Source organism: Primulina huaijiensis, chromosome 11 (assembly GCF_012295235.1).
Source record: "Primulina huaijiensis isolate GDHJ02 chromosome 11, ASM1229523v2, whole genome shotgun sequence".
Lineage (NCBI taxonomy): Eukaryota > Viridiplantae > Streptophyta > Magnoliopsida > Lamiales > Gesneriaceae > Primulina > Primulina huaijiensis.
In genome coordinates, this window is record NC_133316.1 from 18,387,279 (window position 1) to 18,401,397 (window position 14,119).

General features: G+C 35.5%; 2 protein-coding genes across 2 annotated transcripts in view; both read left to right on the top strand.

Annotated features, from left to right (window-relative positions):
• LOC140988662 (transmembrane 9 superfamily member 1-like) overlaps positions 1–5,333 on the top strand; it is an 11,332-nt gene extending 5,999 nt beyond the window's left edge. The window contains exons 3-13 of the mRNA XM_073457700.1: positions 533–646; positions 738–842; positions 1,566–1,583; positions 1,669–1,763; positions 1,840–1,992; positions 2,288–2,422; positions 2,506–2,672; positions 2,958–3,052; positions 3,190–3,563; positions 4,610–4,882; positions 5,084–5,333. Of these exons, the coding sequence (XP_073313801.1) occupies positions 533–646; positions 738–842; positions 1,566–1,583; positions 1,669–1,763; positions 1,840–1,992; positions 2,288–2,422; positions 2,506–2,672; positions 2,958–3,052; positions 3,190–3,563; positions 4,610–4,882; positions 5,084–5,152 (1,598 nt within the window). The 3' untranslated portion in view covers positions 5,153–5,333. The remainder of the gene's footprint in view (positions 1–532; positions 647–737; positions 843–1,565; positions 1,584–1,668; positions 1,764–1,839; positions 1,993–2,287; positions 2,423–2,505; positions 2,673–2,957; positions 3,053–3,189; positions 3,564–4,609; positions 4,883–5,083) is intronic.
• A 1,792-nt stretch (positions 5,334–7,125) lies between these two features.
• Positions 7,126–13,756, top strand: LOC140988766 (uncharacterized protein At4g06598-like). The gene is made up of 5 exons (XM_073457833.1): positions 7,126–7,396; positions 11,214–11,956; positions 12,222–12,297; positions 12,410–12,536; positions 13,241–13,756. Exons 2-5 carry the CDS (start codon positions 11,229–11,231, stop codon positions 13,444–13,446), a joined length of 1,137 nt encoding a protein of 378 aa, XP_073313934.1. The 5' UTR covers positions 7,126–7,396; positions 11,214–11,228; the 3' UTR covers positions 13,447–13,756.
• The last annotated feature ends 363 nt before the right edge of the window (positions 13,757–14,119 follow it).

Sequence of the window (14,119 nt, forward strand, 5' to 3'; positions counted from 1 at the left end):
CCCACTTACCGAATTCGAAGGTGTAGTTTTCGAAATTGCCAAGTCCTGAAGTACAACTCCCGTTGAATTTCGGTCAGACGGTGACCGAAACCTTGCAGTATTTTGCCTAGATTTATGAAGCAAATCCAGCAGCATTTCGACGTATCTTCTGATCACTCGGACTGCACGAAGCCTTCCCCCTTTTTCTTCTTGCCTTAGACGTCGAAATGGAGAGTAGAGGAGAGAAGAGGAGAGGGATGAATTTTTGTGATGATTTTAGGTGTGGTCTCTTCAACATACAATGGTGTATTTATAGGTGAGATTTTGCCCTTTGAACTTCCTCATGGCCAACCCCTTGCATTCCAAGCAAGTATTAATTGTGTTCATTCATTCATCCATGCACACCAAGAGTCACTTTGGTATATCAAGGGTCATCTCTTTCATAATAAATTCATCCATGCACACCAAGAGTCACTTTGGTATATCAAGGGACATTTCATGCATAATGAATTTGTCTCATCCCTTTGATTGTATTCGAAAATTTCGGGTTCTCACAGTCTTCCATTTTGTCATCCATCAGGCAATGCTGCGCACAAATGGGGTGGGCTTGGAGAAGTATTGGGTGGAAATGAGCTTATTGACAGCCGGATTAATATAAAATTTCAAAGTATGTACGTGGATATCCTGAACCCATCACAAATTCGGGTATTCAGGTGTTGTTTAGACAGTCAGTGAAGTTTTTTATTTCCATTTGGCAGAGCCTGTGGATAAGATTATCATTTGTGAGATTGAACTTGATGAAGCACAAGCCACACAATTCAAAGATGCAATTGACAGGAATTACTGGTTTGAATTTTTCATGGGTAATTTGCTATCACCTATTCTAGGATTGATTAATTTTAACTGTCAAATTCAATGTCATGTGCTAAATTTACTTCCACACGACAATTTTTATTTACAAGATATGGATTCTTGATATTAGAACCTGTAGCGTTCTCTGCATCGGTGTCTATTGCACCTTTATCTGACGCTGGTGTCTCATCTCTTCCCTCATACTATGTTTTGTTGCTTGCAAGCTATTGGTACAATCTGATAACAACATATGGAGAGTAGTTAGGTTCCTTTAGTCTGTACTTGATGCAGCAGATGTTACAAATTTTGGATCTTACGTATTTAAGAGAGATGGATTATTTTCAAGGCATTGGGTGGTACATGGTTTCTTTACAGAATAATGTAGTTGTGACACGCTTTGAAACTTCTTTACTTACTGATTGTTGATCAAAATGAAACTTTGAATATTTAACTCATTACCAACACTGAACTAAACTGAGATCAACTCACACTCATGAACATGGCCCAAGATTGACATTCCCCATTGTTTGAGTGCTTTTTCATTTGCTTAATGCTTTTAAGCTGTTATGGTCCCGAGTTATGGATTGCATTATGATGTGGTTATTGGGCAACGGGGTGTTCGTGGGCCGTAATACCCCTAACATAAGTGTTTAGTTTCTAACAAGAGTTTGATATCAGCTATCTAATCCCATTCTTGTTTTCTGTTTTTGCTGATGTGCTGACCACGAGTTCAGATGATTTGCCTTTATGGGGTAAGGTTTCCATGGATTCTGTACTCAATAAATTGTTTTCTGAACCATGCTAGTCCAATATTTCATCATCACTTGTTTTTTACAGGATATGTTGGTGAGTTCCATTCCAAAAGAAAAGGTGATAATCAGCACACGCTCTACACGCATAAAAGCATTACCGTGAAGTACAACAAAAATCAAGTTTGTGGCTGCTTAAAATCTGTCTTGAAATTTTTTAGATTTTTTAAGTGCTTCTCTAACTTTCTTTATCTTGTAGATTATTGAAGTCAACCTTACTCAGCAGAACCCAAAACCATTGGAAGTGGGAAGGACATTGGATATGACATATTCTGTGCAATGGATTCCAACAGATATGTCTTTTGCTCGTCGTTTTGATGTCTACCTCGACCATCCCTTTTTTGAGCACCAGGTAGCATTGACATCCTGACTTGAATATTATCTCAAATAAATAATTTTAGTGTATGTTCATTTGCAAAAATAATGTAATGGTCTGATCTAGGTAGTAATCTGGAGTGAATGATTTCAGAGGCCATTTTATTTGAGAAAATAATGTAAATTTTGGTTTTGTTTGCTTGTGGAATTTGCCACTTCTAGTAGTTCAGCCCATTCGTTTTTACTATTTTTTATAACCACGACTATTAAGGTCCTAAAGTTTACGCCACAAGTATTAGCATTTTCTTATGATCTCAACTATTTTCTTGCAGATATATTGGTTCTCCATCTTCAAATCCTTCATGATGGTTATGTTCCTTACTGGTCTAGTGTCAATGATATTGATGCGAACTTTGCGAAATGATTATGCTAAATATGCCCGCGAGGATGATGATTTAGAAACTCTGGTAATATTCTTGGCGCTTCATCCCATTTATTTGTTTATTTATTTTTAAGTGATTGTTGATATCCTAGAACTCGACATCTTTAGGAAAGAGACGCCAGTGAAGAGTCTGGTTGGAAACTTGTTCATGGAGATGTATTTCGTACCCCTCTCAGTTTAGCTTTACTTTCCGCTCTTGTTGGCACTGGTGCACAACTAGCAATGCTGGTTTTACTTGTCATCTTATTTGCTATTGTGGGAATGCTTTACATTGGGTATGTTTGAAAATTTCCAATCTGCATCTTACCCTCTATCCCCTTCTCAAAAATTGATACCCTATCCCCTTCTCAAAAAAATTGATTTTAATTGACGAAGTAGTGTTGTTTCCTGTTCCTCAATTTTCTACAAGAACCTCTCTCCTGAGAGTTCTGATGAACTCAGGGCTGCTATTTCAAGCGGCAGCCTAGATGATTTATTGATTCGTTCTTTCTCTTTATGTGGAAACGTGTGTTAGCATTTGATTGTTTTCTCTGACATTTCTTTCTGTATGTTTCGATCAGGAGAGGAGCAATAGTCACTACTTTTATAGTATGTTATGCCTTCACATCATTCATTTCAGGCTATGTCAGTGGTGGAATGTACTTGCGCCTTGGTGGTATTTACAGCTTCCCCTGTTTCTTTGACCCTTTTTTTCACTTTCCTTTTCTTTTATGTCTTGGAATTTTTTAAATCAGAATGTATTTTTTTAGTGGTACTCGTAAATATATACTTATTGCTCTTATCTTATTGCAGGTAAAAACTGGATCAAATCAATTATTCTCACAGCTTCATTTTTCCCTTTCATGTGCTTCGGGATAGGATTCATCTTGAACACTGTTGCCATATTTTATGGGTCCCTAGCAGCCATTCCCTTTGGCACTATGGTCATTGTTTTTGTCATATGGGCTTTTATTTCTTTTCCCTTGGTACTTCTGGGTACAGTTATTGGAAGAAACTGGAGCGGTGCTCCTAACAATCCATGCCGTGTAAAGACCATTCCTCGACCAATTCCAGAGAAAAAGTGGTATTTAAAACCTTCTGTAGTATCTATGATGGGGGGATTGCTTCCTTTTGGTAGCATTTTCATCGAGATGTATTTTGTTTTCACTTCCTTTTGGAATTACAAGGTAACTTGACTGTTATTCTTGTAAATCAATAATTTAATTGAAATTTTTATGCCTGCTCCTTTGACTGCTTATGGGATCAGCTGAAGAATATTGAATTGAAAACCAATTGCACTGGGTGATCTCAATTAAATTTGAAGCTATATAGAATTGGCATTTCTTAGATGTCTTGCACCTCGTGTTTTTAATAACTTCCATGACTTGCACCTATAATTTTTATTGGATTTTAGTGCTTTGGCCTCAATTTTGGATTGCATTCTGCTTCTCTTCTGCTCTGGGGCGTGGTGGAGCAGGTAGTAATTAGTGTTGTTGAGAAATGGAAATAAAATCAGTTATTTGTACATAATTATTAAGAAATATTTTATACCTTATGTGTTGAGTTATTTTAGGATAGCTAATATTCTGTCACTAAAGTTAGTCCCGTTTAGTCTTGTATATAGTGAGGCAATTGTGAAGAAAAAAAATCCATTGTTTACGCAGCTAATACAATGTTTTTGTCTTCATATTTCTTTGATATAATCTGTCCACAATTGTAGTATGGTATAATATCTTAGCAAAATTGATTAGCTGTCTCCAACTACTAAATACCTTGGAAATCTAAAACTTGTAAATCGAATTTGTGCAAGAGTGATGATCTATTTCTATCCTTATTGAAGTGGATAATGTGGCATCTTCATCCTCATCTTTTTAGAGGTAGCGGGGATGGGGTTGGGGGAGGATTGAATTTTCAGAATCCACTGGTGCCTTGGTCATTTTTCTTATGATAGAAAAGAACAATGGGATATTTTTTCGAAGGATTGAAAAATATACATTAATGAGTGAAAAGTTAAGTGGAATCGAAGAAAAACACTTGGATCAACTCAAGTAAATTCCAAAGTGACATGATTCCTGCTGTGTTGTAAAAAATACTGATACTTCGTCTAATATTCAGAGGTTCCTTATCACAAACTTCATCACGGGTAGTTGATTTTTTCTCATGCTTACTGAAAGCTGTCATATCACTCTATATCTTCCTCTTAAATCATCTCCCTGTTGCATCTTTTTCACAGGTGTACTATGTCTACGGTTTTATGCTTCTGGTTTTCCTGATTCTTATGATTGTAACCGTCTGTGTGACTATTGTGGGGACATATTTCCTGGTAAATGCTGAGAATTATCATTGGCAGTGGACTTCCTTCTGCTCTGCAGCTTCAACAGCAGTTTATGTGTACTTGTACTCTATATATTACTACTCCATGAAGACAAAAATGTCAGGGTTCTTTCAGACGAGTTTCTATTTTGGTTACACACTGATGTTTTGCCTTGGTCTGGGAATTCTTTGCGTATGTTATGAGCATTCAACTCAATTTATGAATTTCAAAGGCGATAAATGAATTCATATGTGTGTGGGTGTGTGTTTTTACTGGTTACCTTTCCCCGCTCATCTCCAGTTCAGTTCATAAATTCATATGCATTAGGAGTTTATGCAAACATGATCCTTTGCGTAACATTTACTCACCGTGGGTGTTAATCACGTACTTGCAGGCGCAGTTGGTTATTTAGGCTCAAGCTTGTTTGTGAGGAGGATTTACCGAAACATCAAATGCGACTAGGAGAGATTTGTCGTCGCATCCTTGTGCTTCTAGGGTCAGTTTCTTGGCAAATGATTAAATTACATGTACAATAACTTGATGATGTTGTGTAGCTCAGAATATCGAGGAATCCCCTAAATTTTTTTACCGGTATTGTAAAAACCAAGGTCTACTTACATAATTTAGGATGTTGTATGATTCATTTTTATGGTTATAAATACGACCAACTCATAGTTAACTTAGTTTTTTGGAGAATGGATGCACCTCAATATACCCCACCTGGTAATGTTGTTACCTGTTATACTGCTAAAAATGTCCTTTAGGAAGAGGAATACAAATTGACCAAAGACACGAAGAATTGAGCTATATCAACTTCTGAGAAAATAAAGTGTGTTTTGTTTGGTTCTTACATATATTAAGATGACAGCAAAAGCACTCCTTTTAGATGCCGCAAGCTCGATGTTTATCTAGGAAAACAAAGTCAAATTTATGAAGAACAAGGCTTACCACTGTCAAGATTTTCAGCGTTGTGGCCAGTCAAGATCAATCCAGAATGATGAAAATACAATTAGCATGATATATTGTCTTTGATTTGCATTTATTTCAATTTGATTTATGTCAATATAAACAACTTAGTTTACTCTACAAATAATATCACTTTTATGATTATATAGGCATTAAATGAATTGCCATGTTTTTATTAAAATTTAATGTTTCTAATCAATGTGAATGTGTGTCCTTTGAGGGGGAAATTCGGTCAAAATTAGAATCTTTTTGGGTTCAACGATATGCAATATTTTTAAATTAAAGTTTTTCGTTAATTATTTTTTATAAATAAAATGGCTTGAAGCCACTCTAGTCTGTCTAAAAGTATATTTTCATTTAGAATTATTGAAATGCTTTACAACTCAGCTAAGGACAATTGATATATTCTCTGTTGAGCTCAAAAGTTGAGCAATCAACATCCAATATACTCGACCATGTAATATCAAATACCATAAAAATTACCATGTCGATGCATTTTGTGCACCACAAAAAATTTTCATGTAAAAAAAAATCGGATTTTGGTGAGAAAATATGTATAATACAGGCACATACACTCATACCAACTCAGATTTTTCATTTATGAAATTTTTATAAATTATTGTGGAAGAATAAATGCAACTATATAATCCAAGTGCCAAATTCATGTTTTCTTGCACCAAACTTCACCCTCTTCACAAAGGCACAACTCAAGTATTTGGTTACGATGGTTCCTTTTATTTTCGGACACATTCGTACTAATGTGACTCAAAATCCAATCGTAAAACAAATAAATTAATAAAAATCGATTGAAATTTAATCCGAACCTTTAGATTTTGTTGATCCCTACAGTTCTTAACTGGTAGGTACGCTTTGCATGTGTTAGTGCGAGTCAGCTGTGAACAAATGTTCCTTTAGCCAACCAAACCAACCTATTGCACAAAATTTTTATTTGATTAGCTAAGCTAGGTGGTTTACATAAATCTGTTCTTAATTTGTCAACTACAAATTGGTTTTGATTTGAAAAATGGATGCATTTGTCTACGGCTAAATTACTCCTAACGCAGCTTGAACAAAATCCAAGTCGTTATATCCCGATAAATGGAGTAGACTCCAATAAATTACACGAGACATATGATCCAAGGATTTTTTTTTTTTTGTTTTGTTTTGAATAAGCATAGTGCTAATGTAGCATCGCTGAAGTTTTTCGGATACGCGACCATGTGTTGTAAAAATGTTTTTTGAATAATTCATTAGTTATCCGACCATGTGTTGTAAAAATGTTTTTCGAATATTTCATTACTAACTAATTTTATTGGCATTAAGATGGAAAGATAAGAGTTATTAATTATTATCAAACCAATTTTTACTTAAATAATCGATGAAGATTTACTTCAGACATATTGAAATAAAATAAAAACTTTATATTATATATATTATATAGTGATAGATTTGATTTGAAGAGATGTGCTTGATAGTGGTTTTTAATGTGTTGCTTTGAAATTGTTAAAAAAAATGGCACAAAAAGCCATAAAAACAACGAAACCATCGCATAATGGGCTGTCAAAGAAACTCTAATCCGAATTCCAACACCTTTTTCACCGTAAACGTCAACTGGGTGCTACCAGTTTAGAGAGAGAAAGGCAGGAAGAAGCCAGCTAAACTCGTTGAGCTATTGAGAATTTTTGTTTCTGGATTCATTCTAAATCGCATTGTCAATATCTCTGTTCGTGGTTCTTGAAGGTGGGCTTTCTTTCATGCTCAAATTTTTGATCAATTTGGTCCGAGTTCGTTTTTTGTTTGATTGAATCTTGATTGTTGTTGGTGGGATTATGATGAGAATGTGGATGCTGGAAAGTTTCTCTCTTCGTTTGCGTGTGTGTGTGTCTACGAGTGATCAGCAGTGGAACTTTGAAGTGGGATTTGTTGGGGAATTAATTCAAGCTTGATTTTGTGTTTCCTGGAGTTTGTAGGATAATGGGTTCTTGATAATGTTGATAGCCTGTTGGAATGACTCCCTTGTTTTGTTTTAATTTTTTGGGTTTTTGGTAGCTTGGGAAGTTGCAAAGCTTTTGGGGTCATTGGTAGTGAATAAGTTTCTGGTTCACGTTACAAAGTGGGATTATGTATGTGACCATTTGAATGTAAATTGTGGTATAATACTATTTTAGATTCCATTTTGAGCCTTTAAATTTGAACTAATGAGTTCATGAATAGAAACATTTAAAGAGTGGTTTTACTGTTTGTCTGCTGTGTTTTTTGTTCTGAAATTGGCGTTTGATTAATTTTTATTGAGGTTCTGGCTGAGCTGTTAATATCTGTAACTAAACACCGGTTTTCCATTTTCCTCTTGGATTGTTTTAGATATGCTGTTCTAATTGAATCTGAATCACATAATGTTTCATCCTTGGCTGCAGCTTATATATATGTGTGTGTACAGTTTTGATACGTTGTCCACTCACCGTGTCCACCTCCGTATTCACTAATGAGACACACACATATTAGATGTGATGAAACATATCCAAATTGTGCATCTAACAGATGAGTGTCGCCTCATTGGTTCATTGGTGGGCATGGAAGTGGACATCATATCAAATANATAATTTATTGATTGTGCCATTGGGGTGTATAGAGTAAATGTGGTCGACCATTTTAACATTATTGAATAGACTAAAGACGACAGAGAATCACTCTTTTACAAAGTAAACAAGTCTTATGTTTGCAGGATGTAAGTATTGAGATGAAAAGTATCCTCATCCTTCTACCTCATTGTGGCATTGAGACTTTGTGTAAGTACTAAATCTGTTAGAAATGTGTTGGGTGCTATAATTGTCTCTACTGGGTTAAACAATCGAAACGTGATGTTTGAGTTGTTTTACGGTTTAGAAGATTAAAGTTACATCGTTACCACCAGTTATAGCTTTTGGTAAAGCATCAACTGCTCAGTCCTACCATCCATTGGTATCAGGCCAAAGTTCACGGGTTCGATTCTCATTGATTGCAAAGAGTACAATTATTGAAAGAGATTGTTGGATGTAATAATTGTTCTTATTGGGTAGAGTAATCGAAACGTAGTGTTTGAGTTGTACGGTTTAAAATTTAGAGTTACACCGTTACCGCCAGCTATACCTTTTGGATATCTCGCCAATGCAATGAATACTAAGAATATTGATCAAAACAATGGAGTTTAACATTTACTAAAAATGTATTAAAGAAATTACCGGTCCGCTTTCCAGAAAATTGGCCCCAAGGAACAAGAAGAATATTGGTAACTGAAGTACAATTCCTCTGGTCCGTAGCTAAATTAACAAAACTTAGATTAGAATTTTGCATTGGGTTGCATAACCCCAGCAACAAAATCCCCCTCACTTTTACATTTTCTCCTCTCTCTCTCTCCCCCCATTTGTGGGCTCTCCTAGCACAAACCTTCAATATAGGAGTCTTTGGATTGTATCATATCGGATTGCAAAGGCCCAAGCCACTAGAACCCTCTAGGCCCAGTCTCTAATATTACCAGCATTCAGTGGCCATAAAATCTTGTTATGGCCGTCCGATGGTTCATGCTTAAGACCATCCGATGGTTCATACTTAGGACCAAGGCTATTCTTTTATTTTGCAAGCTTGTTAATCAGTCTTGTATTTAGAATCATCTATCCCATGTAAGAGTAACTCATGGGTTTATCTTGTCAATTTACTCATGGGTTTATCGTGTCAATTTATGTGAAAGCTCAGGTTTTTGTTTGTCTAAGATGAATTTAGGAGTGTTACAATCTAAAAAAAAAATTGATTTTCACTTTTCACTTAAAAAATCAGGTTTGTGCTTCCTAACCCCAAATTTTGTTTTTGTTTCTGCTCATTTTAATAAAGTTAATATTAGAATAAATTATTTAACAAATATTATTGTTTAAAAAAATTCAGTTTTTCACTTTTATTTTCGAACACTACTCACTTCTGAAAAATGAAATGCGATTTTTCTCATGTATGCTATGCGTTTAAGGGGTGAGGCAATGGGAGTGTATTGGTACGTGCCATGTGAGAATTGTTTTTGTTTCAAAAAGCTTAAAATGGTAAAAAAAAAAAAAAGACGGTAAATACGACAAGAACATCTCATGCTAGGTTGGCACAAACTCTATTCCATGTATTTACTCATTTCTCTATGAAGGGTCAAGAGAGAGGAAGGTGGTGAGAAACAAAAGATAAAGGTCAAGTAGAGAAAAGCTATCGTTCGAAGAAAATGAAGACTTCCGAGGAAAGGCGTAGCTAAATATTTTGTTCTTCAATTCTGTGTTGCTATTTTCGTTATTTACGCTATTTCCGTGATCTTTATTTGCGATTATTGAAGGATAGCATCCATTTATTTCCAATTCGCCCCACAATTGGTAATTCAATGCTTGTTCCCGAGTTCGATCGGCATGCACGAGTAAATCCATGCTGTTATGAACAAATGCGACTGAGGAAAAGGGGTGAACTTACAAAATTGACATAATAACTATTTGGGACTGGTGAAAGAAGATAAGTTTTAGAAAGTGATTTTTTTTTGTGACTTGGCTTATGGAAAAAGTCACTTTTATAGTTTTATTGGTAATATTATTGAGGTATTTTCAGTCATAAATAATATTAACATTTTCGAATTTCAGGGTCGGCTCACTTACTGAATGATGAATGACCATTTGAATGAGACACATTCAGTATGATGCCCTGAATGTCAGATGCTTCTGAATGCCATAAATATTTTTTGGTTGCTCTCATTTAGGGATGACAACGGGTCCGGGTAGGACTCGGATCCGACCGGATCCATCCTTTTTGGAGTGGGTTTGGGTATATTAAATGGGTACTGGGGCTGGTAAGGGTTTTGATTCTTCTATGCGTATGGATTTGGGTCGGGTAAAAGGTTTTACAGGACCCAATTCAAACCCGATCCGTTTTAGCAAATATTTTTATTTATATCATTTCTTAAATGTGGATAATGAAACAATACGACCGTTCTACCCTCATGAAAATATATTAAATTATGTTACTCGAAAAACTGTGTAATTATTTTTTCCGGTAAGAGTTATTAACTTGTGATAATATATTTGAAGAATATATGTTACTCAAAAAACTGTCATCCTTACTCCTATTAGAGGAAGCCAGGAGGTCTCAGAGTGGAGCACCACTTTCAGTATAATGGTTAGTGTTTTTGGTAGAGCTAAAACATGTTTTCCTATTTTAAGTTTGAGAACAATTATAAAACTGTTCCTGCTTGGATCTTATCCCGGCAACGAGCATTCACCCATTTTTCTAAATGGTAATTCTTAAGCATTGTGGGAGTCTTTGGATTGGTTGAGGATGTTTATTTTGTGAATAAGAGCATCTCATTGTACTGAATCTTCCTTTTCACAATAAATGAGGAATTTGCGCCAAGATTGCATTATGTTGGGCTTGTTTCATTTTCCTGATGCTTTCCTTTTTCTATTATGATTTATTATCAATTTGAGATAGTGTATTTATATGAAACTCCTGCTTTATCACTTTTCTTTCTTAAAATATATTCAAAATTATATAATGACATCTGTTACAGGAAGCAACTTCGTTTATGGCGAATTCCAAGGGACCCTCCACCATTAGAAGTATGATGTACAACGGAAAGAATTCCTTGCTTCCCCCTAAAATTCCATTTCCTAGCATATCTCCAGCGTATACTGAGTATATCCCTGGTTCAACGATTGGTTCAAAAGCTCTTCCTAAGCCGAGGGATGCAAATCCGCACCATCAACGCACTTCCTCGGAAAGCGTGTTAATGGAAGAACAACCATCATGGCTCGATGATCTCCTTAATGAGCCAGAGACCCCTGTATCTAAAGGAGGTCATCGCCGCTCATCAAGTGATTCATTTGCATATATAGACGCAACTCATTTTGGAAGCATGAATTACATTGGTCAAGATGATAACAAATTGAAAATTCTATCTCCATTGCCTTCTTGGGGATCTCAAGATAATGACATTTATGGTGATATGCAGCTCAGTTCTTTTTATACAGATCCTATTTCTTTGGGAATAATCATGAACAAGAAATGGGATACACCTGTTGGTTCATTTACACCTGCTCATGGGCATCCTACTTTTAGGGGCAATCCCATTGTTCCAAATGCAGCGTCGTTGTGCACTTCGCAAGATACTGATTGGAATTCATCTCCTTCAATTGAGAAACAAGATCCCGTTGAAACTGGTGCACAGGATCCAAAAGGTGCTGCCTATGAGAAAAAGGATGCATCCCAGGCCATGTCTTCATCATCAGAAACCGACACAAAACGTGCCAAGCAGTATGTAACTCACTTTTACAGAATAGATAAGCACACAGAGTATAATTAGTAATATCGTACTCATGGAAATCTCATGTGTCAATCCTATTTTCCATTTCAACTTGTCCAAGACTTGTAGGTATTAGAAAAAATTATAGTGGTTTTATGAGACTTGTTTTACGTTGATCACTGCATTTAGCTTCGTTTTTTCATTGAATTTCACTGATGTCAAATGAATTCATTTGAACAATCTGGATTGGCATACTTAAATTTCCTCCTAATACAGGCAATTTGCTCAACGTTCAAGGGTTCGAAAGCTTCAATACATAGCTGAACTTGAAATTAATGTCCAAGCTCTACAGGCAAGTTCTCACCTTTTCTGACAAATCTGAACATATAATCTTACACTGCGTATTTGAGAAGTACCTGATGTAACTGAACTTACGGAATCTCAAATAAAAATTTCTATGCTAGGCAAAAAGTTCTGAAGTCTCTGCTGAGCTCAAATTCCTCAACCAGCAAAATCTCATTTTGAATATGGAGAATAAGGCACTGAAGCAACGTTTGGAAAGTTTATCTCAGGAGCAGCTTATCAAGTATTGTAAGTTTTTATCCTTCAAATTATTCTTATAGGTGGTTGTTATTGCTTAATTTTAGTAGTACAAATATAGCGAATAAAGAATGAAACACTAAATAAGATTTACATGGTTTGGCCATGATTGTCTACATCCGCAAGATAATACTTTGTGGGCTAAAACTCTTCCTGATCTCTTTTAGTTTAGATTATGATCATTCACCCTTTATGTAGATAAAAATTTAATGCGATAAATATTTTTAGAAATCTATTTCATGACTAAATTACAAGAAAAATCATTTCAAAAGTGTCCTAATCTATGCCAAAAAAGTGTATCCTAAAATCTCAGTTTAAACAAATGTGATTCCAAAATATAATTTTTGATTTCCAACTGTCATCAATTAGGTGGTGTTTTGTTCTAAAGTATTCTGCAAATCTTGTTTCGACCAACTCCTGTATCACTTCAAAACTATATTTTTATTTTTGCTGGCGATTTGTTTGTGCAAAGAAAAAGAATCGCAGAAGTTAAAAAAGGCAATTTGAAAAAAAAAAAAACACTCTAGTATGAGTTGGTGCTGTTCTGTGTTAAGCTGTTGACAGTTGAGGCATTCCAGTCATAAACATAGCTTCGCTTTAATTTTGTAATGGCTATTCTTAATGTGCAAGATTTTATCTACATGTTGAAAGATCGTATGATTCTTCTGAATTTAACTTTCTAGATGTTTCTGCAGTGGAGCACGAAATGCTGGATAGAGAAGTTGGAAGACTACAAAGCTTGTATCAGCAACAAACTTCACTCCCACAACAGCACCAGATATCTTCTAGCCATCAACGTGCCAGCAGCAAAGAGGTCGCTCAAAAGTTTTCTAATCTTTCTCTGAAACTCAAGGAACCGAGCCCTGGTCGTGACTCTATACCCAGACAACTTCATATCTAGAGTGATCTGCCTCTGACTTTTATTGTGTGTTTCATCTCGTAGATGCCATGCAAATGACATAAACAGTTTCGTTGCATGGGATGATAGCCGGACTTGCTCTATCAACCCGTGGCTATGAACTTTGCTTGTTTTCCCGTTTTAGCTTCGATTCCTACCCATTTTTATTTGTCTGTTTTACCTGATTAAGTTAGGGCCGTTCTGCGCCTGGTAGTCTGCCAGAAACGTAGTAATTCTGGCCGGTGACTCGCCTGAGGTGATTGTCGAAACATCATTTGACGCCAGTGTTCTGTGAATTTGCTTTCCCTTGTCATTGGCCTCTTGCTGACGTTGTCTTTCAGAAATTTTATGATGCTTCACAATCTTCATTCATTTGCTTGTCATGGCATTAATACTCACATGCAATGGTAAAAAAAAAAAAAAAAAAAAAAAAAAAATNATCTACAATCTCTATTTGCAGACGAATCTGTGCACGGGTGAATCCAGGTGGAAATCAAATAAAATATATCTCATTTCTAAATATCCTTTTGAACCAATTAAATGCAAATTTTCATATTTAGTCTATGGTTGTAGTTTTAATCCTTCATGCAATATCAATTTTAGTAATTATTTTACTTCAAAAAAATTAGTAATTATTCCACAATAATTAATTTCGATTATTTTTAATATCAAAGTA